We start from the raw sequence: 27,621 nt of genomic DNA, 5'->3' as shown, positions 1-27,621 counted from the left end.
CTTGGTAATGCATCACAGCACTACTCTGGATTACGTTTATTGGGCAAAATGTTTTATTTTCAACACTCTTTACTTGCTGCACACGTTCCCACTCTGGATTCTTTCATGGTTTCTTACATCTCTAATGCCAGCACTGTTCTCTTTTATCCCTTGTGCATCTGCCTTGCCTTCATTGTATTTCATCGTAGTTATGCGATTGTGGGTATTGGCAGAACCAGTTTGATAATATATGCCAAGTGACAGTCATTCTACTTGTAAGGTATATTGTTGCTGTGTTGCTATCGTATGTCCATCCACAGGAGATTGCCTGGGCGGTAGAATGAGAAGGAGGATTTTTTTAACAACAAAAGATTGGAATAAATGGTGCATTTTACAGTGTTACACATAAGGTGGCAATTGTATTTATATAGTGCTTACACCTCGAAGAGGCATTTGACAGTTTTATGATATGTAGCATCCAATCCTTAACACAGAGTGTAGTCCTGGCCCCTTGATATACCTCCATAAAAAGAATTGTTGTCCAGAAATTTTCATTTTTGATTTGTGTTTTTTGTACCATTAGAGAAGCAATTTAGCTTGGGTAGACATTGCTATCTGGCCGATATGTATTCAGGATAACATTTTTAAAATGGCAGATGTGTTGCAGTGATGATGTAATATTTCAGGAACCATGCGACCTATGTACTTCATTTTGGTGTCAAAACATACACTTTGGGGATCAAATAGCCTTATAGAGACAGAAAATAACTCCTCAGAGCAACCCTTCTGCCATTTTCCAAAATGGCAACTCTATAATGCTGTGATTTAGCCATCATATTGGTAATTCATTTAAATTTTGTTTTGTTCCAGGTTTCTGTTGATTCAAATTCGTAAACATGAGCGAAGCAGGTGGTAGCAGAGGATCTTTGCCTCCTGACAGAGTATTGCTAACTACAAATCTGAGATCTCCTTCAACAGAGAAAAATGTGTCATATGCCAAACTAATCTGAAAAAAATACCGAACATCAACTGTGGGTGGACAGAAGAGAGTTTGAGATGCTGCGGAAATACAGCAAGAGGAAGTTCACAAAAGATTGAAACTGATGAGTGAAGAGGATTGTGACGGGCCGTTGTTACCGCAAGCGGACCCGCCATATTCTGACGAGGGAGACTGCACTGCCACGTCCGACCTGGAAGTGCAGCGCGTGCCAACCAATCCCCTTGCACTTCTGGGTGACGAGGGGCAGAGGGAGCTGTTTCGCACCATCACTCTGCGTCAAAAGGAGGATGTTTCGCAGAAGATGGGAGAGCCAGGAGAGTGGAGGTCACGGAGCGGGAACCCTGGAAAAGAAGACGGAGACAAGGAGGAGAGCAGAGGATACTCCGACCCAGCAGAAACCCATACCGGCGACGGTGCAACCCGCACCAGTGGCGCGGGAGGCGCCCAGCACAAGCTCCGGCAACGCTTGGGGAAAAGCGTGGTGCCCTCAGGTGAGTGGCTGTCAAAAAACTGAGGGAGGGCGGACAGGGGAGGAAGGGAGGAAGGAAAGAAGGGAATACAAAACAGCATTGTGCGCCGCATGAAAGAAGGTGTTCATTATTTTTTTTTTTGTTGTTTGTTTTGGTGGGGGTGTAGCGGTCCCGTTTGTTTTGTAAGTTTTCAGTCTATTGTTGGATATTGCGATCCTGGTAACCAAGTCGGGTACTATATATATGCTCGGAGGGTAAATTCAGACTAAAATCCTACGACCCAGAGCTCAAGGGGGGGGGGGCACAGGGAAGATACCAGGGTAGAAAGAGAGTCAGAGTAATAGACTTACCTCCAAGTACTATTGGTAGCAAATGTCAAGGGAGGTGGATAAGCGACCCTATATGCAAGAGAGAATAAAGAGCGACACGGGCAATCAGATCGACGTCCTAAAGAAGGAAAAACTGAGGACAGGGAGGAAAGATACAGAAGACCAGGAAACCTATATAGATAAACCAGACTCGTACAGAAGAAGGGAGAATGAAAAGAGGAGAGAAAGAGGAGTCAGCAAGTATAGAAAACAGAAGAACCAAAAGAAAGCCAAACTGAAACTAAGAAAGAAAGGAAAGAAAAGGGGGTGGTGGGAGGAAAAGGAAAGAGTGGCAAGTAAAGGACAATCCACTTACCTATGTGTCTATTTCGCTCTTTTCCCCTCATGCGCCTCCTGGGAGCCCTGTAAAGAAAAGACGAAGAGAAGAATAAAAAAAAGGAACGTTCATCATATATACGGGAAAACACAGACCTAATTGCACAACCTTTACATCTAATAAAAATCATCATACCATCTGACCACTGGCTATTTGTCCTCATTGCACCGCCCTGCTACAAGGATCAAATATTTTATTATTGTCACAACAAGTGCTGCAAGTTGTATACAATGGAGAAATAATTCATCAAAAAATAGCAGAAACCAGTGAATCCCAACTAGAATCCGAGTGTTCTGAGAAAGCGAGGACAACAAAAGCCATTGTCCATCCACTTAAAAGATTGATAGCTATCCCTCTTCCACCTCCAACAGATGATCAGAAAGCAGAGGATCGTCAATGTGTTGGGTGGTGTAGCCAGAACAAGGGCCAAAGGGACTGACGAAAGAGCAAAGGAGTATGTGAGCCTCAAAGGGCAGATATGTTTTTATTAGCAGCTTGTTTCTTTCAAGATTACATTTTCAGCTGTGTAGCTCATCTAAACAGCAAGATTAATGTATTTGGAGCGGATTTGTATGCCCATCTGAACTGCAGCGTGCATACATTGAAAATATGAATGTACAATGAGCTCCTAGCAACAACCTAACTGCCAGCCTTCAGTTAAGCTTGCACTCTTTGAAAAAGTAAATGAAGTTTTTAAAGCCACTCTTGAGTGCTGGCTACGTTTTCACACTCCGTGAGACCAGAAAAATAATGGTCAACATTGATTAAATTGTATTGATCCATAATAATGAAATTAAGACTTTTCTGGTCAGAATGTACAATGACAGAATTTGTTTTTGTCAGTCCAACAAAAAGAATGAGCCACTATGGTCTTCTCAGCTGATTTAACTCCTGAAGTTCTTGCTGCCAAAATAAGATCACAGGATGCAGTAAAATCAGCAGGAACCATTTTAAGAAATGTCCTTAAAGATTTTGATTTTGGACTTAATGAAAAATTTGGTGATGCTGCAAAGCTCTACAAATCATGGGAGTCAACAAGAGGGATGTGGAATTCCTATCGCCCGACGCCCGGGACATCTTGTTTGGGGTCAAGGGCTACAAGTTTTTATGTTTACTTTGTCCTTGGGACAAGTAGGCCCAACCCCCTGCAGCACAAACCCTTTGGCTGCCTGATTACAGAGAGTGGAACTCTCTGCAGTTGAGTTAATGTGTTTCCAAAAGATAATGCTGTTCGAACTTGTATTTATGGTTCATTATTTGAAAGTCTTCACTATTAGGGTGAGTGCTGTAAATAAATGTTTTAAGGTCACACTTCACTACTGACCTTGGTTCCAGTACAAAAAAAAAAAAAACGTGTATACACATGTTTGAAAAGTTTAGGCTATGAGGCTAAGTTTAATGCTCCCAGAATGCTCTCTGATTATATGCAAATGAAGTGTAATTTAGTAAAATGTGTTGATGCATGCTAGTATTTCCCAAAAATATTTCTAATGGAAAATCAGTGTAACCATTTTCAACACGATTATGGGAAGCATGAAAATAAACAAACACTGACAAAGCCAACTGATCTGACATATTTTTATAAGTCTTTTAGTTTCATCAATGCATGTCTTGTTTTGACATGGCTTTTGTAACACTTTATTGTTGTGGGACCTACCAGGCCCTCAACATTGTAACAAACACTGGCAAACCCCCCCCCCCAAAAGTTTTTGAACTCTCTAAAAGCACACCAGCAGCATAACAAAGGCCCCACAGCCGCCCTCCAGGGGGCCCCTTCAGCACAGCACCTGCCCTGAGTGAGTCTGGAGAGGGGGCTCCTCCATGTTCTTTACAAAGGGGCACCCTCCAGTTTAGTTACGTCACTGATTGCCACTGTAGTTCCTGACACTGAACAAAACTACTTTGTGTGGCAATATGCTCCCTGTGGAAGAGCAGAATGCGATCACTCACAGTAAAGCCGGCCGAAAGAGAGAGAAATAGAAGTTTAATAAAAACAAAATGTCTTTGTTAACACCAGACCTAATTAGGGACCAAGACCCACATGTAGGTAGCTTTTTGCATGTCGCAAACAGCGACTTTCGCTGTTTGCGACATGCAAAAAGCACACTGCGATGCACAAACCCAGTTTTGCGATTCGGTAACCTGGTTACCGAATCGCAAAACGGGTTTGCGACTCGCAATTAGTAAGGGGTGTTCCCTTCCTAATTGCGACTCGCAGTGCAATGTAGGATTGTTTTGTGACCGCGAATGCGGGTGCAAACCAATCGCAGTTTGCACCCATTTCAAATGGGTGCTAACACTTTCGCAAAAGGGAAGGGATCCACATTGGACCCCTTCCCCATTGTGAATGTCACTGTAAACATTTTTTCAGAGCAGGCAGTGGTCCTCTGGACCACTGCCTGCTCTGAAAAAATGAAACAAAAACGTTTCATTTTTCATTTTTGTTATGCATCTCGTTTTCCTTTAAGGAAAACGGGCTGCATTACAAAAAAAAAAACTGCTTTATTGAAAAGCAGTCACAGACATGGTGGTCTGCTGTCTCCAGCAGGCCACCATCCCTGTGAGGGCCGCCATTCGCAAGGGGGTCGCAAATTGCGACCCACCTCATGATTATTCATGAGGTGGGCATTTGCGAAGCCCTTGCGAATCACAGATGGTGTCAGGGACACCATCCTACATTCAGATTTGCGACTCGCAATTTGCAGGTCGCAAATCTGAACCTACCTACATGTGGCCCCAAATTCTTAAAGAAAGTCACAAAAGTGCACCCATGGTATATGTTGTACCCTATAAAATATTTGTGAACTGTATTTTAGCATGGGTAAATACGATGTGTAGATTTGCTCATGTAAAAATCTATTGACCATTTGCAAGTTCATTTTCCCTCCAGCCACTTTCTTCCCAACCCTGGAAGAAGTTCTAATTCTGCCATTGTCAGGAGTAAATGTCCAACCTTTCTTATTATGGGAAAATATTAGAGAGAAGCTGGTAAAAATCTTTAAAACATGCAGGTTAGTAGGTTTGCAGACTCAAAGGCATTCCAACCCTAGAACTATTGCTTACTGCTTCCTCCAGCCCCAGTATGCAGATCTGCAGAAAGGTGGCAAAATAAGGAAATTGTTACAGTAGGGATTGAAACTGCAAGTATTTAAGCCCTACTATGGTAGTAGCCCTGGCATAATCAGAGAGGCTATTATCAGAGCACTTACATAATGAGATTGCTGCCATAATTTGTCGCCACACTACATGGCACCAAAGGGACAAGTAGATCTTTTTACAGGACAAGTAGATTTGAGAAGCAACCTGTCCATTGGACAAGTAGATATTTTAATAAATTCCACACCCCTGCCTCATTGATTAATATGAGCAAAGCAAAACTGTTACAAACTAATGTTCTTGAGTTTGGAACAGAAGCCGACAACTTTGATGATGTCTTAAGATATAAGCGAGGATGTGTAAGACAATCCCATAAACCGACAGGCCTATGCTGTGCAAATGTATTCTCTTTTCCTAATCATGTTTTATGAATTACATCAGGGCAAAAATAAAACTCTGCTACACATGATGACTGCCCCCGCCAGCTATGAAAAGTGCAAAAGTAGAGCGCTAATCATTTCAATTAATAGGATTGGCGTACCTGCAAGTTATGATTAAATAGAATAGAGCAGGAACCTGTTAGCAGCTCATGCTGTAAAATCCCGTGAATCTGAAAGCACACCACTTTCAGGTCCCTTTACCTGGAAAGGATTTACAGTTGCTGCTCTTGATTATTTTGATATTGAAGACGGCTGACCTTTGTCTGGAACATCCAGCACACGTGATACTGCCATTGTGCTTTTTCAAGTCTGTACCAATACAGTAGCTGCTAGAAATCAATCTGTTAACTGTGGACATAAACAAACAAAGCTACAAACTTATAACCTAACTGCCTTGCCAATGTGTGCAAAATCACTATAGACATCAAACCGTCCCGTTGGAATTCATACTCTGATTTCACAGAATACTGTCCCACTGAAGAAGGTTGGGTTTTTACCAGTAATACTATCTGCATTCACAAACTACGCAACAGTATACACAGCTCTATAACAAATGTCAAAAATCTGCGTGCTTAGCTTGAAGATCAGCCTATTCTGCCAATTTTCTGTGCTGAAGTTGTTTTCCGTATTGTAGCTGACATTTTTATGAGCAATCCAGTAGAACACTATCATCTTTATCCAATGATGAGCGTTTTCCTCATGACAAAAGTTGTGTTGCTGTGTGCCGGAAGCTACCTTAGTAGATGTGGCATAGACAATGCACTTATTGAGGCTGAAATCTTTGGAAGCAAAACTGTCTCATCAGTATTGAGCGGAACTCATTATGTTTGTTATAAGTTGTGCTCATCATATCTGAGGCTATAGAAACATTTAGCTGGAATGCTTTCTGGAACAAGAATGACAAATTAGGTTTGCATAACTTATCTCAGAAGTGATCATGGCACAGGGTACACTTCATTCAAAAGATATAATGCACAGCCAGGCAATTTTCAATACATGCAGTTCAAAATCATAAAACCAAGTTTGTAGAGTTTGTCAAAGAATGTGCAGAAAAATCAGATCTTTGCAAGTACTGGAAAATGGTTTACACATGATAGCTCTAGTGAAAAGCTTGGTACATGCTAATCGGAAAGGAGAGCTGCATGTGAATACTGAGGAGTCACTGATCACTGTGTTGCGTGAATTTGATTGCATAAACTACCTGAGATATGGGTCCTGGTATTTGGAAAGAGTGAAGAAGCTAGAGGTGGAAAAACCACACCTCTATTGAAAATTCATCCAAAGACATTTTGTGGTGAAAGACAGAGAGGAAAGGTTCAATGATGTGGCTCTAGATATGAAACTGGACAGACAATCTAGAGATTACAGGAAAGCTCCAAGGAAATTGTTGGTCAGACACGTAAAAGGGAATATGTTGCTGAATGGCAGCTGGTTTACCATGAAGTCCTTTCTATTTGCAATGGTTTTCAGAGGGATGACAAATTCAAAATTAATGGACCGTCTTGAAACTGTTCCTCGCCACAAAATTGTGGGAAAGAGATGGGAACGTTTTAATAAACCTGTTGACAGCCTTCTTTATTTCATTCAGCATCAAGGAAACCCCTTTGAAATGACTGAGCCTATGCGACTACACAACTTTGTGACCAAACAATATATGGATAACAATATAAAGACACGTTTACGAGATGTCCTGGAACATGGAGCGAAACTATGGAAAATTTAAGCTGGCTGGAGAGATTTGTATTGAAAGAGAAAAAGCTGTTTTACACAATCACTAAAACTACATGCTTTAATTGTCATAGTAAGAGTTTCATGCAACCAGCCACTACAAAACACACATAGAGAGATGGATGTAGTAAAAGAAAGGGGTGAACTTTTTAAGGACATTCTGTCGCACGGTGTTCTTCCAACAAACGCATTATTTGATGGACATGCAGACAAACTCCTACAAAAGCTCGAAAAAAAGCTTTCAACTGAAGAATTTTAATTCGAAAAGGAGTCGTCATTGAAAACTGCTGTTGTTGTGGACTATATGTCACAATTGCGAATATTCAAGGTTTCATCCATGTAAAACTTGAGAGGTTGTTCAGACTGTACTTCAGATATCAAAGTCAGTGTTCACCTTGCAAGAACTGCACATTGTCTTTGACAGTTATCTTGAACTATCTGTCAAAGAATGTGAGTGAATCAGACAAATGTCTACAAGTAGGACACTATATCTATGCAACTTGATAAATTCTGGTCATCAACATTGAACGAGATGAACTTGGAGAAGTTAACTCGCCAAAACATTGCTGATGCTTCAGTAAACACTGCATTTTCAATTATTGCAAGTGGAATGATTGGGAATGAGGAGTTGGTGCCTGCAGAGAGATATTCAAAAGGTACATACTGTTCAAGAACTTAATAGCAAATCGGAAGAAGCTGACCTTCATGTTGTGCCACATGTTGATTCGGCTGTGCGAAATGGTTCCAATTGAGTCATTGTTCTATTAAATGACACAGATGTTATTATCGTGGTACTCGGATTTGTTGCAATGTTCATAAGTCATGGATTGTGAGAGTTCTGGATATGTTATAAAACAGGTGAGAAAAGACACTTAATCCTGCTTCATATTCTGTAAGGAAACTTGACTCAGAGATGCCCAGTGCTCTTATCAAGGCACATATTCTTATGGGTGATGACACTATAAGCAAAATTGGAACAAAGCTTGGAGCTTTAACTGCTGAACCTGTGAAGTTTCTAAAAGGATTTGTGGAGACAGCATAAGCATGTGACTTTAAAGACATAGAAAAATACATTTTGCCTGTGTGGAAAATGAGTTCTGACTGTCACACATTTGACGATCTTCAGTACAGTGAGTTCAAGAGATCAGTCCCACTAAGTGACCTTTCACCGACATCATATTCTTTGTGTTTGGACACATTAAGAAAGCGTTGTACTTGATCAGAAGATGTGTAAATGTTTTGGATCATGCATATGTAGAGAAAGATCCATGTGAATTTGGTTGGAAAGTTATTGATGTGGTGCTAAAACCTACAAAAGTTCTAAAGCCTCTACCCACAGAACTTACACATACTTGTACTTGCAAAACCTGTGCTACAAAAAGATGTCCCTGTTGATATGCTCTTCTCAAATGTTCAACATTCTGCAAATGTACCACAAGTGATTGCCGAAACAAATAAATGAAGTGAACTATAAAAATGTGTCTAAAACAGGAGTGATAAACATTATTTATGTTTCTTATTCAGATCATACACATTGTTTGGTGTATACATGAAAGGATTAAAAGCCACTATTATTTGTTTCATTCCTATGTATGTCTCTTCGTCCTCTAGGATAGCTGCCATTTTAGAAAATGGTGGAGGGGTTTCTTTGAGGAGTTATTTTCTGTCTTTATAAGACTATTTGACCCCGAAAACCTATATTTTGACACCAAAATGAAGTATATAGGTCTCATGGTTCCTAAAATACTACATCATCACTGCATAACATCCGTTATTTTAATAAAATGTCGTCCATATAAAATCAGCCCGGATCAGCAATATCTACCCGAGGTAAATTATTTCTCTAATGATCCAAAAACAAAAATGAAAATCTCTGGGCAACAATTTTTTTTTAGTGTTAACTTAAAACTCTTAAATTCGGTTTTCACTGCTGCAAGGCCTACCTCTCCCATAGGATTACATTGGAATTAACATATTGCATTTTATAAGTGTAGTTACTAAATGGGAACAGGTAACCCCTTCGTCTTTGGTGTCTCTGGAATTGGAATTTAAAAATCTAATGTATGGTGGAGTCAGATTTTAAATTGAAATTGAAATTGAAAAGGCCACTTTTAGAAAGTTGGCACTTATTTGACTTAGACATTTGGTGCCTGCAGACTCCCTCTGGGCCACATGACTGGGTAAGGTTGACAGTTGGGATTTGTATAATCATTCTAGACAGCAACATACAATGTGGAGCTTCAATGTGACTGGTTGGGCGGTCACTGGCGGAGGGGCAGTTTGGGCCCATCCCTAGCCCCACTTACACTTGAATAGGCTATGTCCTGTTTGCGCCCAAAGGGCTGCATAGCTCCTGTAGTTATTTTGGAACCAGGAAGACAGGGCACCTGTGAACTTCAAAAGCATGACTCTAGAAGAGTCTCCCCACTTCAAAGGCCCACTTGGTTATGTATGCTGAACCTCAGACACCACCACTTCAGTACACTTCTGGACCTTTGGATAACTAGCCAGGAAGAAGGACTGCTGTGCAGCTGGACTGCAGCTCTAAAGGAACTGCTGCCTTGCTGTGCTGACCTGCCGTCTTCTTGCCTGAGTGCAAAAGACTGGACCTGCATCACTTGAACCCAGAGCCAACAGTGACTCCAAGGCCCAGTTGACTGGCCTCATGAGCTGAAGCCTCGTGAACATAACAGGCTTCCAACAACCTTGCACCTGGTCTCTGCACTCTGTGAGTCCCTCCAGCCAAGTAGTGCCACCCCAGTCCAGTCTTAAAGGTACTTCATATCCCATTCCTGCCTACAAGTAAATATAATAATACATCTCAGGGACTCTGCTCTGTAGATTCCATTTAAATGTAATCTGACATTTTCTACTCCCCTCCCTTCTGACTCTCCCTGTGCACACCCTGCCGTCAGAGTAACTCCTCACTTTTCATTTGAGTATATAGAAATGTCCCTCACTAGGTGTTTTTCTGTCATGGATAAGTAGCACAGTTTTATCTTCAAGAGCATATTGCATGAGTTGTGGTGAGGGTGTGGTTGCCATAAACCTTATCAGGGGCTCGTTGGTTCTAATTTTATGTACAATTTCTACTGGATGTCCAACTCCAGGCGCAGCCCGTCCTTTAGGGCGGAGGGGCCACGCCTCTTCCCCCCCTCACCTTTTGACCCTCATGAAGAATGTCTGTCAGGCTGAACAAAGGTCAGCCTGACAGACACTTTTCATGTTCAGGTCAGGCAGCCAGGAGCAGACATGCGTGATTTGCGCAGACTCCTGGCTGCCTGAGCTGAACTTTGCGGGGCTGAGGAGGTCACAGCTCCTATGGGCATGACCTGCTCGGCAGAGGTGCCTCGAGGCCCTCCCCTGGGTGACGAGGAAAGCGTCACCCATTGACTTCGACGTGGGCGCTTCAGGTTTAAGCCCTAAACCCCCAGGGCGAATGTCAATCAGTGACAGAGTGTGTGTGTGCTTCCCGCCCGCCCCCCTCCCTCCTAGAGCTGCCGGCCGCCACTGTCCAACTCTGAAAAACCTTATTCTCATTGTAGGGAGATGTTTGTTCGTAATCTTGCTTTTGGGAAACTGCCTTTGGCTGAAACGGGTCTGGGAGACCTGACATTTGACGTGGGTTTTGACACCACACCTGTAGCTTCTGAAGGCACAATAGAACAGTAGAAAATGGAGATTCCCACTTCTGCTACAGCCCCATGCAAAAGAAGCCACAGAAGTGTGCTTGAGTAAGAAGTACCTACCCAGGTCTGACCTCATGGACAACGAGACAGAGGGTCAGGGCTCTTGAGACCTGTTCTGTCCACAGCATTTGCTGATTCATGCTGAATCTGGGGGTCTGGTTTATTCTCCTATGTATAGCTTGTAAGCTTCCTAAACCTCCCTTTTGCTTCCAGGGCACTCGAATGCTGTTCCATTTGGAAACATTTGCCTGGAACATCTGACTTGTACTGACGAGGGTCTCAAACGTCAGTGAATGAGTTGCCTATTGGTGTTTAAACACTGGAGAAAGAGGCCACACTCTGTTACAGGCGCAGACGTAGATATTCCAGTCACCTGACAATCAAGGCACCATGTTTTTGGCCAAGGATGTTTTCATTTGTCTGCTTTATCTACTGTACAAGTAGATTCTTATCCTTTCAGTCCTACTTTCTTACACTTCTAACTCCTTCTAGTTCACAGTTCAAAGAGGCGTCCTTTGCTGCAAAGGCAGGAATCATGGTATCAATGTGTGCAAGCTGTGTAGAACACCAGGTTTAAATTGATTACTGACACAATAATTTGAAAATGTAAATGTGTAACATTTGCTGTATGTAACACTTATACCTACTGACGAAGCTCCCAGAATCACTTAAAGCTCAATGCAAACCTAAGCAAATACTGTTGGGGGAGAGCTCTGATTGGAAAAAAAGGAACAGCGAACTGGCATAGAATTTGATTCAGCTTGAGTACATAAATTTGAGTTCCTACCACTTAAAAGCCAACAGTTGTTAATGTTATGTATGGCTCTCATAGAGCTCTTCTATCATTTATCTCAGTTTCTGAAAGTCATAACTCCTTGCTATGACATCGCAACAGTTGATAACAAAACTAAATATCAACTGCTGTAGTGTCATAATGGCCTTCCAAGCCTGGTGACAGGACTCTCTGAGAGCCTCTCAGTGTAGCTCTGCTTCTCTGCTTTGAGTGTAAGCAGAAAGTATAGCTGCAGGAGGGGAATGGAAGACAGAGATGGTAGTGGTTTTTGGTTAAGGATAGCTGGTAAGATATTTATTTTTCACATTTGCATCAGGGAGGAGCGGGCATATTATGCATAGCTCTCCTATTATCCTCCACCCCTGCGTAGTAGTTGAAGGTGGGGGAGATGATTTTGGGGGCCATTTACTATATAACATTTAGTTGGGTAAAAAGTGAATTACGGAGAGGTTTTTCACCTTAGGGTTCTGAGTTGCATCATAGATAACTGGAGCTTCGCTTTTGTTGTCTATTTGACGTCACTCAGAACCCCTTGGTGAAAAACGTCTCTGTAATTCCCTGTTACCCATCTATAATTCTATATATTTTCCATAAAGGGAAGATTTCTAAGGTGTAACAAAAAGGTGAAACAAATATTATAAGACATGGTGAAATACGTAGCCAAGTAACATTGATCGACCTAAGAATATGGTTGATGGTATTGGTAGCATTGGCACCATAGATCTGTTTTAAAGAGATAGGCAGTAAATAACTTAGTATTTTTATTTATTTTCTCAAAGCCTGTGGTATTTAGGGAATGGTTATGATGTAAGTAATTGTTTGAGACCTTGATTCACAATACTGTAATGTCACATTACAATCATATGGGTATTGGACTGTACACAATACTGGTACTTTCATGTTGGGAAAGATCCTGTCTGATGAGAATTAGCACATATGGCCAGGTCTACGGAGGACTGCCTCGGTGGAAATCACTCTGCCGAGAGTGCATCTGCCACCATGTTGGTGCTGCCCACTTTGCATGTATTTTTGTTTATTAGATGCAGACCCCCAAAACAAGGCATTGAGTCTGAAAAACAAAATCACAATGACTATGAAGCATAGGCGGTTTTCACTCTGCACTTGCAGGGCCGTTGTTTCCCCTGCCTAGGACCTTCTCTGCAGACATGGGCAGTTAAAATATGCACTTGGGGAACTGACCTAAATTAAGTGGACCTCCTGATGATTAAGTGGTGTCGGCTATACGTCTGACAGGTTGTCAACTTTGATTGAATGTAGCTTCAGCCGTGGTCCATCAGTGATTCCTTCACCTCAAATTAGGTACAGTAACCACACATTTGAAGGGGCATGAGAACTGGCAATTTACATTGTTGCTTCTGTCTTGCCAAAAGTAAACTGGTCCCCAAGTCTATATGTATTTTGCCCAATGCGTCTTAACAGGCTTATCGTTATCTGGCAAATCTCAGTATCTACCTTTGGTCCTGTGTCTGATTTTAATTAATCAAATAATTTTTTGCCAGATAAGTGGTGTCTCCATCAATTTGTTGTTCCTAAGCATAGAACATATTTTTGTGCTTCCTTGAGCTATAAACCTAAGTGCGCATAGTTCAACCTGCAATCAAAGGTTCTCTTAACCACCACTACTACTACTTCTGTAGCCAGTCTTGTTGTGTTGTTAGAGATGATTATTGATTAACTTTTATGATGTCTGGTTTGTAGAGTACAGCTGCAGCAGTGAAAGCTATTCGAGAAAGTAAAATGAATCTTAATCCAGAAGTAGATGGGATGATAATCAGAGTTCAAGTACCTCCGTAAGCATTTATTTTTCTATTTCTTCTTTAATCAGTCGAAGAAGTTAGTTTTGATGACAGCATTTCTGATTTAAACACAAATTAATTCTATTTTTTTCCAAAAGGTAAATTGCAGTTAGGAGTTTCTTTTATTGTTGAAGTTACTCTTTTCATATGTCCACTCTCTTAACTGGTTTTATGTTTTACTTGTTTCTACATTTGCTGCACTATAACATGCTTTGCTTATTGTTTCATTTTATGTTCCCCTTCCAGCTACATTGATAGACCTTGGTTTCTCTTGTGTATGACAGTCTGCGTCTGATAACCATGTTGCAATGTTGATGTCCTTCCCCAGTACTTTGGTTGGGTATGCGAGCAGGGAGATAGGCCGGTAGTTCTTGAGGTCGCTGTGGTCGGCTAAAGGCTTCTTTATGAGGGGTCTGATGTCTGCCTGCTTCCATCCGTCTGGGAAGGTTGCTGTGGAGATGGATGCGTTGAGGAGGTTGGTTAGTTCAGTGCTGATTATGTTGGATACAAGGTTGATGAGATGGTGGAAGGCAGAGGTCAGTGTGTGCCCTGGAGTGGATGGAGGACATGATGGTAACGGTGGTCTGGACATTGACTTGGGGACCAGGTGATTATGGCTGGTCTAGAGTTTGCTGGTTTGATGAGGTTGTTGAGGCTGAACGAGGTGGGTTGAGGGTTAAAGTTGTAGATGTTGGCAGTCATGCTGTGCAAATAGTCAGGTAGTGAGTCACAGAGTTGTTGGGAGGGGTGTACTGTGTTTTCTGTGGCAGTCAGGTTAGAGAATTCCTTGACAATTTTGAATTGTTTCTTGGTGTTTGGATGCGGCGTCAGTACTGTTCGTGGTGGCTTTTCTTTTGGTCTCCTTGATGCACCGGTGGTAGTCGTTGAGTGCTGGTTTGTGTATGGCTCTGTCAGAGGGGTCCTTGGTGATGCTCCATTGCTCCTCAAGTAGAACACAGTTATGCTTGGTGTTTCTGAGCTCTGGGGTGTACCTGTTGCATTTTTTTGACGTTCCGTTGGCTTTTGCCTGTTTCAGAGGGGCGACTTTGTCAGTGCATTTGCTGATCCAGGCGGAGAATTGCAGATGGCCTGGTCGAGGTTGGCAGACAGGTCATGCGGTGTGGTGCTGAGAGCCTGCGTCCATTGGCTCCAAGTTATTTTTACCCAGCTGCATTGGGTGGAGCTTTGGTGCTGCTTGGTGATGGTGTGCTGGGTCTTGGAGATGGTGAAATGGACGATTGTGTGGTCAGCCCAGGAGAGTTCTGTGGTGTGAGTGAATTTAATTCTGTCGCTGTAGGAGAAGATGGTGTCAAGGGTGTGCCCAGCTCTGTGGGTGGGTTTGGAGACTAGTTGGGTTAGTCCGATGTTGTTGAGGTTCTTCAGTAGAGATGTGGAGTTGTCGTACTTGGGGTCCGCGATGTGGAAGTTGAGGTCACTGAGTAGCATGTAGTGGAGGGAGTCGATTGCGAGGGGGGCAGTGATGTTGCTGATGGCGATTCTTCCTCCGTGCTTGTTGGAACGGTCCCGGTGTATCATCTTGTATCTGTCGGGGTGGTGATGGGGTTGGAGGCTTGGTTGAGCCAAGTTTCGGTGATGAAGGTGATATCTGGGGTGAGGGTGTTCGCTGAGGGAGTACGCATTGAGCAGGATGCAGTTTAGTGGTTCTGGGTTGATGTTGGTCGCCTGGGAGGTAGTGGTGTTGGGTCCTGTGTAGGTAGGTGGTCCTGTGATGCAGGAGAAGCAAGCAGCAGGCGAAAGGTCCTTCGGCGGAGCGCAGGGAGAACGTGCAGCAGCTGGAGTCTTGGCATCCGGTGTTGAGGGCCAGGAGTTTGTCTGCAGAGTAGCAGCGGATGGTGGGAGGACCAGGGGTCCTGGCGGCATCCAGGCGTAGACTGACTTGCCTTTGGTGCACCTTTAGCACTACTGCCTTCATTAACTAGGCCTCAGGGACAGGCCCTTTGGGAGGCAGGAAGGCAGGAGCCGGATAGAGTGGGGAATAAAGGGCAGAAGAGGAGGCGGAAAACGGAGGGCGCAGAGAGATGGTGAGGGGCCTGGGGCAGGCAGGAAATCTGGGGGAGGGCTGCTGGTAGCAGCCACAGCAACTGCTACCAGGATCTGGTGGCAGGAGGCGATCTTCTGGCCGCAGGCTGGCTTCTGGCTGCTGGGGTGGCTTTAAGGGCAGGTGGTAGGGGCTGTCAGAGCAGGAGGCCTGCTCAACTGGGTCTGCACTGCAGCCTTCATTAAATAGGCCTAAGGGAGGGGCGCTGGGGGAGGCGGAAAGGCAGGAGCCGGGTAGAGTGGAGAAAAAAGGGCACAGTGGGAGGCAGGAAAACAGAGGGCACAGGGAGACAGAGAGGGGCCCTGGGGGCAGGAAACCTGGAGGAGGTCTGCTGCAGCACTGGCACCTGTTACTAGGATCTGCTGACTGGCGGCGGTGTTCTGGGTGTCCGGAGACGGTTTCTCTGATGCACTTCATCTCTGTAAATTAGCAAGGGGGGGAGCAAAACGAAGAGTCAATGGAGGATATTGTATTGGAAAAGGCACCCAATAGAGAGTTAGAAAACACATACATTTTGATGGAGTGCTGGAACAAAAAGTCAACATGCACTTTTCTAAAAGTGAGTAGTGGAGGGACACAAGCAAAGTGCCAATGCTCCATGGAAACGACAGACATAAAAAGGACAAGGCAAGCTATTGAATAAGAGGCAGGTAAATGAGTCCGACAGTAAAGCCCACCAGTGGTAAGCAATGGGCGGGCTGCAAGGCGCTCTATGTTCTTTGCAAGTCCACAATGTCTTTGTAGCATCCTAAATACCTGCCATTATTTTACCCAACAATACTAATTGTAGTAACTTGGAACAATGACAGGATGAGTTGGTCCCACCAGGATTTCAACAACACATGCCCTGCAGGTTGCACACGCATTTCTGCAGCCAGCACACTAACCTGCCGATCTCCCTTACCTCCTTAAAGTATGTTTCTGTTATAACTTGTCTCAGGAAAGGCCTTCAAGGGGTCGCTAAGGTAGAGCTGGAGGACGTTTCCCAGGAACGGCAGCGGAACAGGCCCCGGGGATCACGGGTGCGAGGGATACCACAGGCTCCAGGCCTCTAGCACCAGCAGGACGACGGCTGCACCCAGCAGCACCTATAATCAGGCTGGACAGTTCACTCAGGCGAGAGGAACCATCTCCGAGTCCTGGCACGTGTGCGCACTGCACACACTCTGCTCGGAGATCCAAGTCAAAGAAACATGAGCTTGGGCAGCACAGCACATGTGGGCGAAAATATAAATGTCACAGTAAGAATCAGCAAGTAGTTTGTAACGGTGTATTCGTGGAGTGAAAAAATAGCCTCAATAATGGAGTTAACTCAGGTTCAGTACGAAGAAGTGCTCACTAGCATTGAACCACCAACTTCTCAGCCTAAGTTCAAATATTAAAACAAATGGCACTAGCGACATGTTTTCCATAGCCAACGGGAATGATTATCGAAAGGAAACTGCTGAGAAGCTATTAAACACGAGAGCCAGCGTTACCAATGCCAACAGTTTGGGTTTTTGTGCAGGAACACGCACTACGCAAGCAGTAGCGTAACAAAACGTAAGAGGACTCGTCTGCAAGATATGCTGACTCCCTCAACCCCACTCACATTAGTAGGGGTTTTCATTTGAAACAATAGATGAACCAAGCCTATAACAAATAGCATTCACAAGGGTTTGCACAAATAAAAGTGGCGTGCCCTGAACAAAGAAAACACATACCGTTTTTCACGCCCACTAGGCTCCTAGTGCCACCATCTGAGCCTAAAAAAACAAACACTACCTTGTGAGTACCCAAACCAGCAATATTTAGAGAGAGGATGTGGTGTAACTTCCAGAGTTGTCGACTGTGGAACAGGTGAGCCTGGTTCGAGTCTTGCCGTCTGCCGGTGCCTAAATACAATATTTTAAATACTTTGCAATTTTTAAGCAAACCGAAACAAAATGCTGCCTAGGCTTCAACTAAAAATTGAGAAGTAAAAATTTAAAGTGATGCAACATTGAACTGTTAAATGCGAAACAGAGAGGTGCATTTATTGGAAGGTCATAATGGACCCCACAAAACTTTATGGAAGATGCCCAGCAGCCCTCTATAGTGACAATTGCCTGTTACATCGTTCATAAACTGATCAAACATTTCTACGAACAGCTATGATAATTAAATTTTTTCAAAAACTTGAAAGGTGTAACCCGGATATGACATTGCACACATGAAGTAATCCTCTATAATATATATTTTCTTTTTTTAAAGAGTCACAAGAGAACACAGAGAGAACCTAGCAAAACTTGCCAAACAAATTTCCAACAAGGCAAAGGATACCCTGAGGAGAGTTCGGACAAACGCTGTGGTTGAAATTAGGAAGTCTAAGAACAGTGTTTCAGAAGACACAATTAAGCTACTAGAGAAACAGGTATTTATCTGGCCTCGAGTGAAATAAATCGGTAATGATTCATACATGTTCCCTTTTCCTGTTTATATCAATCTGTATTGTTTTTCTTTATTAAATTTACCACTCCAGTAGCGCTGGACATCAATACCCTATGCATGGCACTGTTTGATCTATTTTCTCCTTACTGTTTTCAGTTTTTGATTTTCTCCAAATATGCATATTCTCCAGTATCTATGTAACAAGAACTGAATATCCTTACAATACCATTGTACGTATGGTGTTAGATACGATTTAAAAAAAGTGATAAGCCCATGAAGGGGACGGGTGCACATAAGAGTTGGCAAGTCCAGTCTAGACTAAATAAAAATGGGATTGTGTTCTACGAGGTAAGAATAGAAGAAACTGCAAAGCAACAGGGCTGCTTAGAGCGGGGAAGGGGTCAGTCACATTGGAAAGCAGAATCACAGAGAAGTAGCAGTTGACTACAAGTAAAGCTCTTGAACAGAACAGCCAGATTCGGAGTCTAGAGACTCACATGGAAGGGCAGTTCTTAGGCACCTTCCGAGCATGAAAGCATAACATGAAAAGGAGGGACTCTGATAAGAGAACTAGAGGGGAAGCAACAGTAGGTGAGACTTTAATGACATTGCTGCCTCCTTGTCTTTAAGTTATTCCAGATAATTAATGGAGGTCTTGTATGTTGTGGGAGGGAAAGGGTATTTTGAAGGTGAAAGTCATGTTTCAAAGAGCAAAAAGCAATCCAGTGAATTCTAAACACAAATGATGAAATGACCATGTAAAACAGCAATTTAAGCATGTCACATTCAATAGTGAGCAGATATGGCCAGATGTTAACCGTTAGGAGTGGCAGAAAAGTTTTGGAAAGCAAAGATCTGTAGGCAAGTGAAGGGACTCTGATTACTATTGCATTGGAGAAGGAGGTCTCAAATAGGTCTCATAAATTGTGACGAGAACGGAGTTGGCGGACAAATTAGAGGAGGTATGAGTCTTGAGGAAAGACACAAGGTTTAGCTGGAATGCTTCAGGGTAGGCATGTTCGAAGTTGGTGGGCACAGTTCAGAATACAAGATGGAGACAATTGTGATAAGGGCACAGCAGATTAGAGTAAGGAAAACAAGGTGGTAACAAGCTGATTTATTGCAAATTACATTTTTCTTCTGATTGTATATATCACTTCACTGCACTTTAGCCAGTAACCCAACAGCAATACAATTAAAAAGCTTGAAATAGCTGGAATAAAGCCTTTTCTCCCAAAAATACGACTTTACATTTAGTACAGTTGAAACATTGTATATCTTCGTAATTTGTATTATGTATAGTGTAACATATTTCTTCCAAAACAACACCAATGCTAATTTGGATCATGTAATGTTTTCATTTTCTCTGTTATTCTTTCTCTAAGGTGAATCTGCATTCAGTAAGATGTTTTGGGCCTAAGGCATGCATCCTCCAAAAGATAGCCTACAAGGGATGCAGTTCTAGTGAAGGTCTTAATATCATTTCCAGGGGTTCTCAATTAGATTCTTCAGATGTTTGGAAGGGAGTGGATCATAGCAGTGGTGGTGGGAGACGTGATGAAATTTGCGCTTCTTATCCCAGCAGCAAGAGACCTAACTATAAGCAATTGGAGTAGTTTAGGTCCTGATTTAGACTTTGGCAGATTTGTTACTCTGTCACAACGGTGACGAATGTCCCGTCCGCCGAAATATAAATCCCGTAGGAAATAATGAGAATTATATTTCAGTGGACGAGATATCTGTCACTGCTGTGAAGGAATAACCTGCCTGCTGAAATCTAAATCAGGCCCTTAGACTAGAGATGAAGGTGTTGACTAACTTGCCCTTGTTATGGAGAGAATCAGAGTAGAAAGAAACATGAGCTAAATGTGTGATATAGATGAGAAGATGGGGAAAGTCCCATTGATACCCAAAGAGGAACATGAGTGAGGAACAAACGGGACAGGCAACAGTGTCAAGTACTACTAAGAGAACCTTTAGCATGACAAGCGTGATGTGTGTAGTTTATGGTTTCAAGGAAAATTGCTTCACTAGACTGGCCTGACTGGAGAAAAATAAAGAGGTTTCCAAATGCTTAATTCCCTTGTATTATCTCTCTGATACAGACAATGGGATATATCCTGCTTGTGCCTTTCAGACTTTCATGGATATTTTGTGGTGGCAGAGTTAGATTTATTTATGCTGAGCTACAGATGTAAACGTTTTAAAGATTGATTGGTGTGTGTGGTTCTGCATTGACATGCTGTAAGAAGAACCTTATTTCTTTCATTAGTAATGTAGAATATATATATATATATATATCACATGGCACATTCTAGAACTCCAAAAATACATTCATGTCTAATCAGAATTAACACAACCACTCTTTCCACTGCTGGAACCTAGTTATGTTGCATATTTTTATATTGCAGCCGTTCAAGAATGGTTGAACCATTTGATGTTCAAATGTTGTACCAACGGTATCTTTTAATCTCTCTATCTTTGGTTACTCCACAAGATCAGATGCGGTGTCAACATATAATGCAACCTGATAGACATCTTGTTGCAGATTCCTTACCTTAGAATTTCCCCTAGAGTTCAGCCTGGATCCAGAGATTTTTGTCGAGCAGTACCCCTACGTGCTGTTGGGTGGAGTTGATCGGCTCTGTGCGTGTCGGTGGCGATGTCCCCGCCGAATATGATGTTGCGGGTCCTATATAGGCACCACCCCAGCATGCTGAGATCAGTTCTTTTCTTTCCGTGCCTGCCAGCACTGATCTGAAAAAAGAGCTACCTCTCACTCATTTTTTGACTGGTCTTTTTACGACTTTTGTTGAAGTTTTCCTGAGTGTTTATAGTTCTGTTGCATCAAGTATGTCTTTGCGTAAGACCGGGTTCAAAAGCTGCGGATCCTGCCATCGGTCGATGTTCATGACTGATCCGCACCTCTTGTGCCTTTGGTGCCTGGAGTGCGACCATGACCTGAAGCCGTGCTCCGAGCATTGGGCCATGAATCTGAATGCTTTGAGGGAGCAGTCCCTAAAGCTGATGGTGGTCCGGCACTCAGCTCTACGTAAGTCCCGGTCGAGAAAAAGGTCTCCGGATTGGTCACAGAGTTCCCCCCCCCCATCTTCTTTGTTCCACTCCAAGTCCTTTGGATGTTAGAGTAAGTCGAGGCTTAAGAAGACGTTAAAAAAGGCAAAATGTTCTTCAACTCATTCGCTAACAGATAAGGGAGTGGGGGCATCAGCGATCAAGGCCTGCGTCTGGGCAGACTTCACGTTTCTGGGAGCTGGAGCGACCCCTGCCTAGCTTAAAGAGTTTTAGGAGGCCCAGTGGAGTTGGAAGGGGCTCCTTCAGATTTCGCACTGACAACTTCGGCCTCGGCTCCGAGGAGTATCCAGGGATGCATTCACAGATCCGAATCAGCACAGGTTGTACCACTTTAACCTTCCCCAGCATCAGTTCTGCCGTTGACGTGCACGACGCCATCCGTGTCCCTGGGTGGCGCCATCCCCATCGTCATTGCAGACTCGGACTCAGACCCAGATGGGCATCGTATGACGCCGTCATTGGTGCCAGCAGGGGCCTTTCCACCTGTATTGGATCCTGAGCCTTCATACTAAGGACTAGGTTACGTTGAGGAAGGGGAGGGTTTGCTGGACCCTTTACAATACCAGCTCCAAGACCCCAGGGACTGGCATACCGACCTCGGTGAAGCCAGTGGACTGGATACCTCCCCAGATACTGGCATACACTCTTGCTCTACTGTGGCTACAGAGGAAGGTGCTTCATGTTCAGCAGTGGCGTGATGAGCAGCTGAGGTCCTGGATCTTGAACTGCCTTTGGTGGCAGTCAGGAATAACCTCCTAACAAAGGTGCTTCATCCTGGAACTTCATCCTCGGAACCCCTACTCCCCTTTAATTGAAGCCCATACGGATGTCCTACTAGGTACTTGGTCCAAATCCAGCAAATGGGCTCCTCTGAACAGGACTTTTGCCTGCCGCCATCACCCTGCACTGGGTGACACAGGTTTACCGACGCAACATCCCAACCCTGAGAGCTTGGTTATCCAACCCTCCACTGACCGAGAAGCGATTCACCTTCAAGCTTCTCACCCACACCTACAAGGCCATAAACAATGCAGGACCAGCCTACCTGAACCTCCACGTCTCCTCTCCCCTCCCCCGCCAAATCCCTCTGCTCCACCCAGATGGCCCTGGCCACCATCCCACGCATCCACAAAACCACCACCAGAGGACGATCTTTTACCTACAATGTAGCGAAGAGCAGGAACAACCTCCCCCTGCACCTCAGATAAAGCCCGTCGCTCACCATCTTCAGGAAGAACCTCAAGACGTGACCCTTCGGATGAGGCCTTGAGACCCTCACAGGTGAGTAGCCGCTCTTTACAAATACTATTGATTGATTGATTGACTTCCCAGGGCGCGTTCCATTTTGCACCCCCAGATAGGGAATCCTAGAGGCTTGACACATTTGGGAAGATGTTTTCTTCCACCAGCTTGTCATGGCAGTCCGTTGACAGTGCATGTCTTTTGGGCTGTTATTCCCACCCGCTGTAGGATACAGTTTGCGCAAGTGCTGCCACAAGTCCCAGAGGAGGCCCAGGATATACTTTTCCAAGCAGTTACTGATGGGAGAGACGCAGCAAAGTTCATGATCCGATCATGGACTGGAGACGACCAACTCATTGGGCAGAGCTGTTGGATCAACAGTGGCCCTTAGGTGCCATGCCTGGTTGAGGACAGTTGGCTTTTCGGGGATGTCCAAGTTTACCACATGGTCATGCCCTTTGATGGTACCCATCTCTTTGGAGAGGAAGCAGAGTCAGCGATTGAGCGCTTCAAGGATTCTCATGCTACAGCCGGAATCCTCGTGGTGGCCCTTTGTCCCCTTCAGTCTGCTTTTCGCCCCTTTCATGACTGCAGAAGGGGCGCCCAACATGTCTGTTCTCCTTGGCCACCCTGCTGCGCATGATGCCCCACATATCCTTAGCCAGGGACGTGGGATCCACCGTTCTCGTTAATCAGAGAGCCAGAGGCCTGGCCAGTCTGCCGCTCCCCCTCCCTCTGCAACTGCCTCCAAACCTTCCTAGTCTGACACTTCCCCACCACGGACCAGTCAGAGGCAGGAACTGCCATCACCAGTTCCGCTGCCAGTCCATCACATCATACAGGTGAGTTTTGCAGATAGTCTGAAAGGGCTACTCCCTCCCCTTCAAGAGTACCCCTCCATCCATGCCATCATCCTACGATCGAATGAGAGAGGATCACTTGGCACTTCTCCGAGAGGACGTTACAGCTTTCTTGGCCAAGGGAGCCATAGAAGAGGGTCCCTGTGCCAGAAGTATGTCATGGTTGTTATTTCCGCTACTTTCTGGTGCCCAAAAAGGACAAGGGTCTCCGCCTTATCCTAGACCTTTGGTCCTTTAATCTCTTTCTCAAGAAGTAGAAATTCAGATTGCTCACGCTGGCTCAGGTCTTATCTGTCCTGGACCCAGGAGACTGGTAGTGTTGGACTTGCAGGACGCTTATTTCCTTATTCCCGTCCTGTCTGCTCACAGATGCTACTTGTGGTTCACGGTGGGCCACAAGCACTTTCAGTTCACTGTGCTCTCTTTTGGCCTTACCAGCACCCCTCAGGTGTTCACCAAGGTGATGGCGGTGGTCGCAACTCATCTGCGCAGGTCAGGGGTTTCAATCTTCCCCTACCTCGATGACTGGTTGTTGAAGGTAGGCTTGCCCCAGGCTGTCATTTCCCACCTCCAGACTACGACAGGCCTCCTGCATTCGCTGAGATTCACTATAAGCGTGCTGAAGTCACACCTGACTCCTTCTCAAATGCTCCATTTCATCTGAGCTGTTCTAGACACTGTGCGGTTTGGGCTCATCATCCCAAGCAGCGAGTCCAGGATATTCAACGTATGATACCAATGTTTAAGCCTCTATCCTGGATTTCAGTGAGAATGACTGAGGCTAATGGACCTCATGCTCTCCTGCATCCTATTCGTGACACATGCCAGATGGCATAGTGGGCTTTGCAGTGGGACCTGAAGTTCCAGTGGGCGTAGCAACAGGGGAATCTCTCAGACATGGTCCAGATCTCTGAGGGTACTGGGCAAAATCTGCAATGGTGGTTAACAAACTGCATTTGGGTCGGAGGCAGATCCCTCTTCTTTCCCAAACCAGATCCGACAGTGAAAAATGCATCACTCCTAGATGGGGGTCAACCAGGGAGAGGCAGAGATCAGAGGCATCTAATCTCCGTCAGAGTCCAGACTCCACATCATCCTGTTGGAGCTCCAAGCAATCAGACTAGCATTGAAAGCATTTCTTCCCCCTCTCAAAGGGAAGTTTGTGCAGGTGTTTATGGACAACACCACTGCCATCTGGTACTGTAACAAGCGGGCAGAGTGGGGTCGTGGACCCTTTGCCAAGAGGCTCTGCGCCTCTGGATGTGGCTGGAACTTCAGGACATTTCCCTGATGGTTCAAGATCTGGCGGGCTCTCTGAACGTCCCATCGGATGACCTAAGCTGAAAATGCTTAGTCGATCAAGAATGGCGTCTCCTCTGGGGGTGGCACAAGGTCTCTTTCAGCAGTGGGGAGAGCCTTGGTTAGATCTGTTCACCTCCGCAGAGAATGCACAATGTCAGCAGTATTGCGCGTTGGAGTTTCCAAGGTGGCACTCCTTTGGCAATGATTCTTGTCTCAAGTGAAACTCAGGCCTCCTGGATGCCTTTCCGCCCATACCAATTCTGCCCAGAGTTCTCAATTCTCAAGAAGATCAAGACCAACCAGGCCAAAGTAATTCTTGTGGCTACAGACTGGGAACCAAGAGTCTGGAATACCGAGCTATTGAGCATGGCCATTGATCCTCCGATCAGACTGCCCCATCCGGAGGATCTTCTGTTGCAGCAGGAGAGGGTTCTCCACCCGAACCGGTCCAGTCTCCGTCTGCTTAGAGATTGAGCGGGCTTTTGACCTTCCTCTCGAAGTCTGTAACGTTATCTTGGCAGCCAGGCGTCCCACCACCAAAATGGTATATGCCTGCCGTTAGAAGATATTTGTGACATGGTGCATAGAAAAGTCTGTTGCCCCCCCCCCCCCCCCCCCTCCTATCCCCCTTTCTCTGAGGTCCTATTGTTTATCCTCTCTCTAGTCCAGCAGTGCTCTGCTATGGGCACTCTCAAAAGTTATTTATCTGCTATGTCTGTTTTTTTGAGGTTGCCTGATCAACCTTCCTTGTTCGTCTCTTAGTGTTAATAGGTTCCTTAGGGGTATTACCCATTTGTTTCCGCCATCACATTCCTAATGTGTGCTCCCTTTGACCCTCTACACAAGTGTCCTCTCATGCTTCTAACATTAAAACCATACTTCCTTGTGGCCATTACATTAGTCCGCAGGCTGAATGAGCTGCAGGTATTGTCATCTAAGCCATCATCCCTCTCCATCTATCCGGACAAACTGCTGCTTCGCACTAGGGCTTCCTTTTTGCCAAAAGTAGTCACGCCTTTTCATGTAGGCAGATCCATCACATTGACCACTTTTTACACCCCTCCACATCCTTCTAAGAAAGAGGAGATACTCCACTGCCTGGACCCTGGTGTTCTACCTTGATCGTACAAAAGAGTTCTGGGTGGATGATCAACTCTTTGTCGGTTATGTGGGTGCAAAGAAAGGTTGGGCAGTGCAGAAGTGGACCATCTCCAGATGGGGCATGCTGTGCATTAAAATGTGATATGCACAGGCTAAGAAGCAACTCCCTGAGGGGTTGTGTGCTCATTCGACCAGAGCTAAAACTGAGACCAATGCATTAGTACGCAGAGTTCCAGTCCTTGATGTCTGTCAGGTGGCAAAGTGGACATATCTCTGTACAGGGACTCCCTTTCAGGACCCTAGTTTTGATACATCAGTGGTCAGTGTTCTTCAAGGCGTTGTGCTTCTGGTGTGGAAAGTCGTGAAAAGAAACTGGTGTCTGCGCGCCGGGGTGACACCTGTATATGACCCACAACATCATATTTGGTGTGGACGACGCAGACGACAGATATGGAGCTGATCTACACTACCTAACGCCCTGCAGGGGTACTGATCTAGAAGAACCTCCAGATCCAGACTGACACCTTGGGGAAATTCTAAGTTAAGGAATCTGCAACTAGATATTTTCTCTACCAGATAAGGTGCTACAGAAAGTAACTTGTCCTTGACTTTTGGCTTTAAATATTGTGTAAAAGTTTCAAATCTGATGTATTTATTTTAAGCAAGATACTCTTTTATTTCTTGGCACAGATTCAGCAGATGGCAGATGACATCACTACAGAGATGGACAATCATTTAGTGACAAAGACCAAAGAGCTCTTAGGCTAAAGATGTTAAAGGTGTACGGCTTAATGACATCTGATTCAAATGCCAGTTTTTCATTTGAAAACATAATGTGGTTCATGCAGTCTATTATCTACCAACAAATAAATATCACACAATCCATATTTTATCACACTTACTGGACGTAACTAAATGATCATGTAATGAATTTCTATTTTGTTTGGCAGTAAAATAAACTAAAAATAATACATTATAAAAAATTATTGTAAAAAATAAAGTGGTAGTCAAATATTCGAAATCGTTTTCTCATATGGTTTGTGCCTGCTTTCTGTACCAAAACACAGAACATTTTCATAAATGCACCTCATCTATAGAACATGCTCTGTCTATCTGAAAACCCAGCATTCGCAATTTCAAATTCAGATTTGGATGAAGTATCCATTAGGTGCCCTACGGTCATGTAACATGAAACGCAAACTTTTTGTATGTTTTCACCCATGCAGAGTACTGATCATGATGGTATGATTAGTGTTATAAGTCATGAAAGGAAATATACTACCTATTGGTCATATACTGTTGGTCATTTACCCATAAGAGCGGTGAATTAAACTCTCTCATTCGCCTAATTGGGTGACTATCTTTCTCTATTTCAGCTTCTTAATCCAGTCTGGCTGAAGTCGCCTCTGGTATTTTCGGCCCACAATTAGGTTTTTATGTATATATTTAGTTAAAGTCCAAGGTGGTGGATCCGCAACCTTAAATTGACCAGCCAAAGCTTCACCAAAACCATTGGACTCTAACCCACATACATTAGTTTCTACTAGCAGAATGATGCCAGCTCCACCATTGGGATCTGTGTGATGAATACATCTATACATGAACCACCTGTTTACTAAATTATTCTCTTAGTTTCACTCAGTAATAGTACAGTGTTCATTGGCACCTAATGAAACTATTGTTACAAGCAGTTATGTGAACCAGCATTTCTGTGACAGGCAATAGCTGTGACCACTGATTCAAATCTTGTTTTTAGAACTAATTAAACAACATGATAGTTGTTAAAGAATATACTAATAGGGCTTGATTACATGGTGCATCCATGGCACGCCATATTA

At 44.1% G+C, this 27,621-nt stretch overlaps 1 protein-coding gene across 6 annotated transcripts in view; it reads left to right on the top strand.

Annotated features, from left to right (window-relative positions):
* The window catches only part of MRRF (mitochondrial ribosome recycling factor), a 103,235-nt gene extending 76,431 nt beyond the window's left edge, over positions 1-26,804 (top strand). For all 6 annotated transcript variants that reach the window (XM_069241527.1, XM_069241526.1, XM_069241528.1 and 3 more), the window contains 3 exons: positions 13,620-13,711; positions 18,009-18,168; positions 26,474-26,804. In XM_069241527.1, the coding sequence (XP_069097628.1) occupies positions 13,620-13,711; positions 18,009-18,168; positions 26,474-26,551 (330 nt within the window). In that variant the 3' untranslated portion in view covers positions 26,552-26,804. The remainder of the gene's footprint in view (positions 1-13,619; positions 13,712-18,008; positions 18,169-26,473) is intronic.
* Positions 26,805-27,621: the final 817 nt, after the last annotated feature.

Source organism: Pleurodeles waltl, chromosome 6 (assembly GCF_031143425.1).
Source record: "Pleurodeles waltl isolate 20211129_DDA chromosome 6, aPleWal1.hap1.20221129, whole genome shotgun sequence".
NCBI lineage: Eukaryota > Metazoa > Chordata > Amphibia > Caudata > Salamandridae > Pleurodeles > Pleurodeles waltl.
Note: the sequence above shows the minus strand (reverse complement) of the source record. Positions and strands in the feature narration are given on the sequence as shown.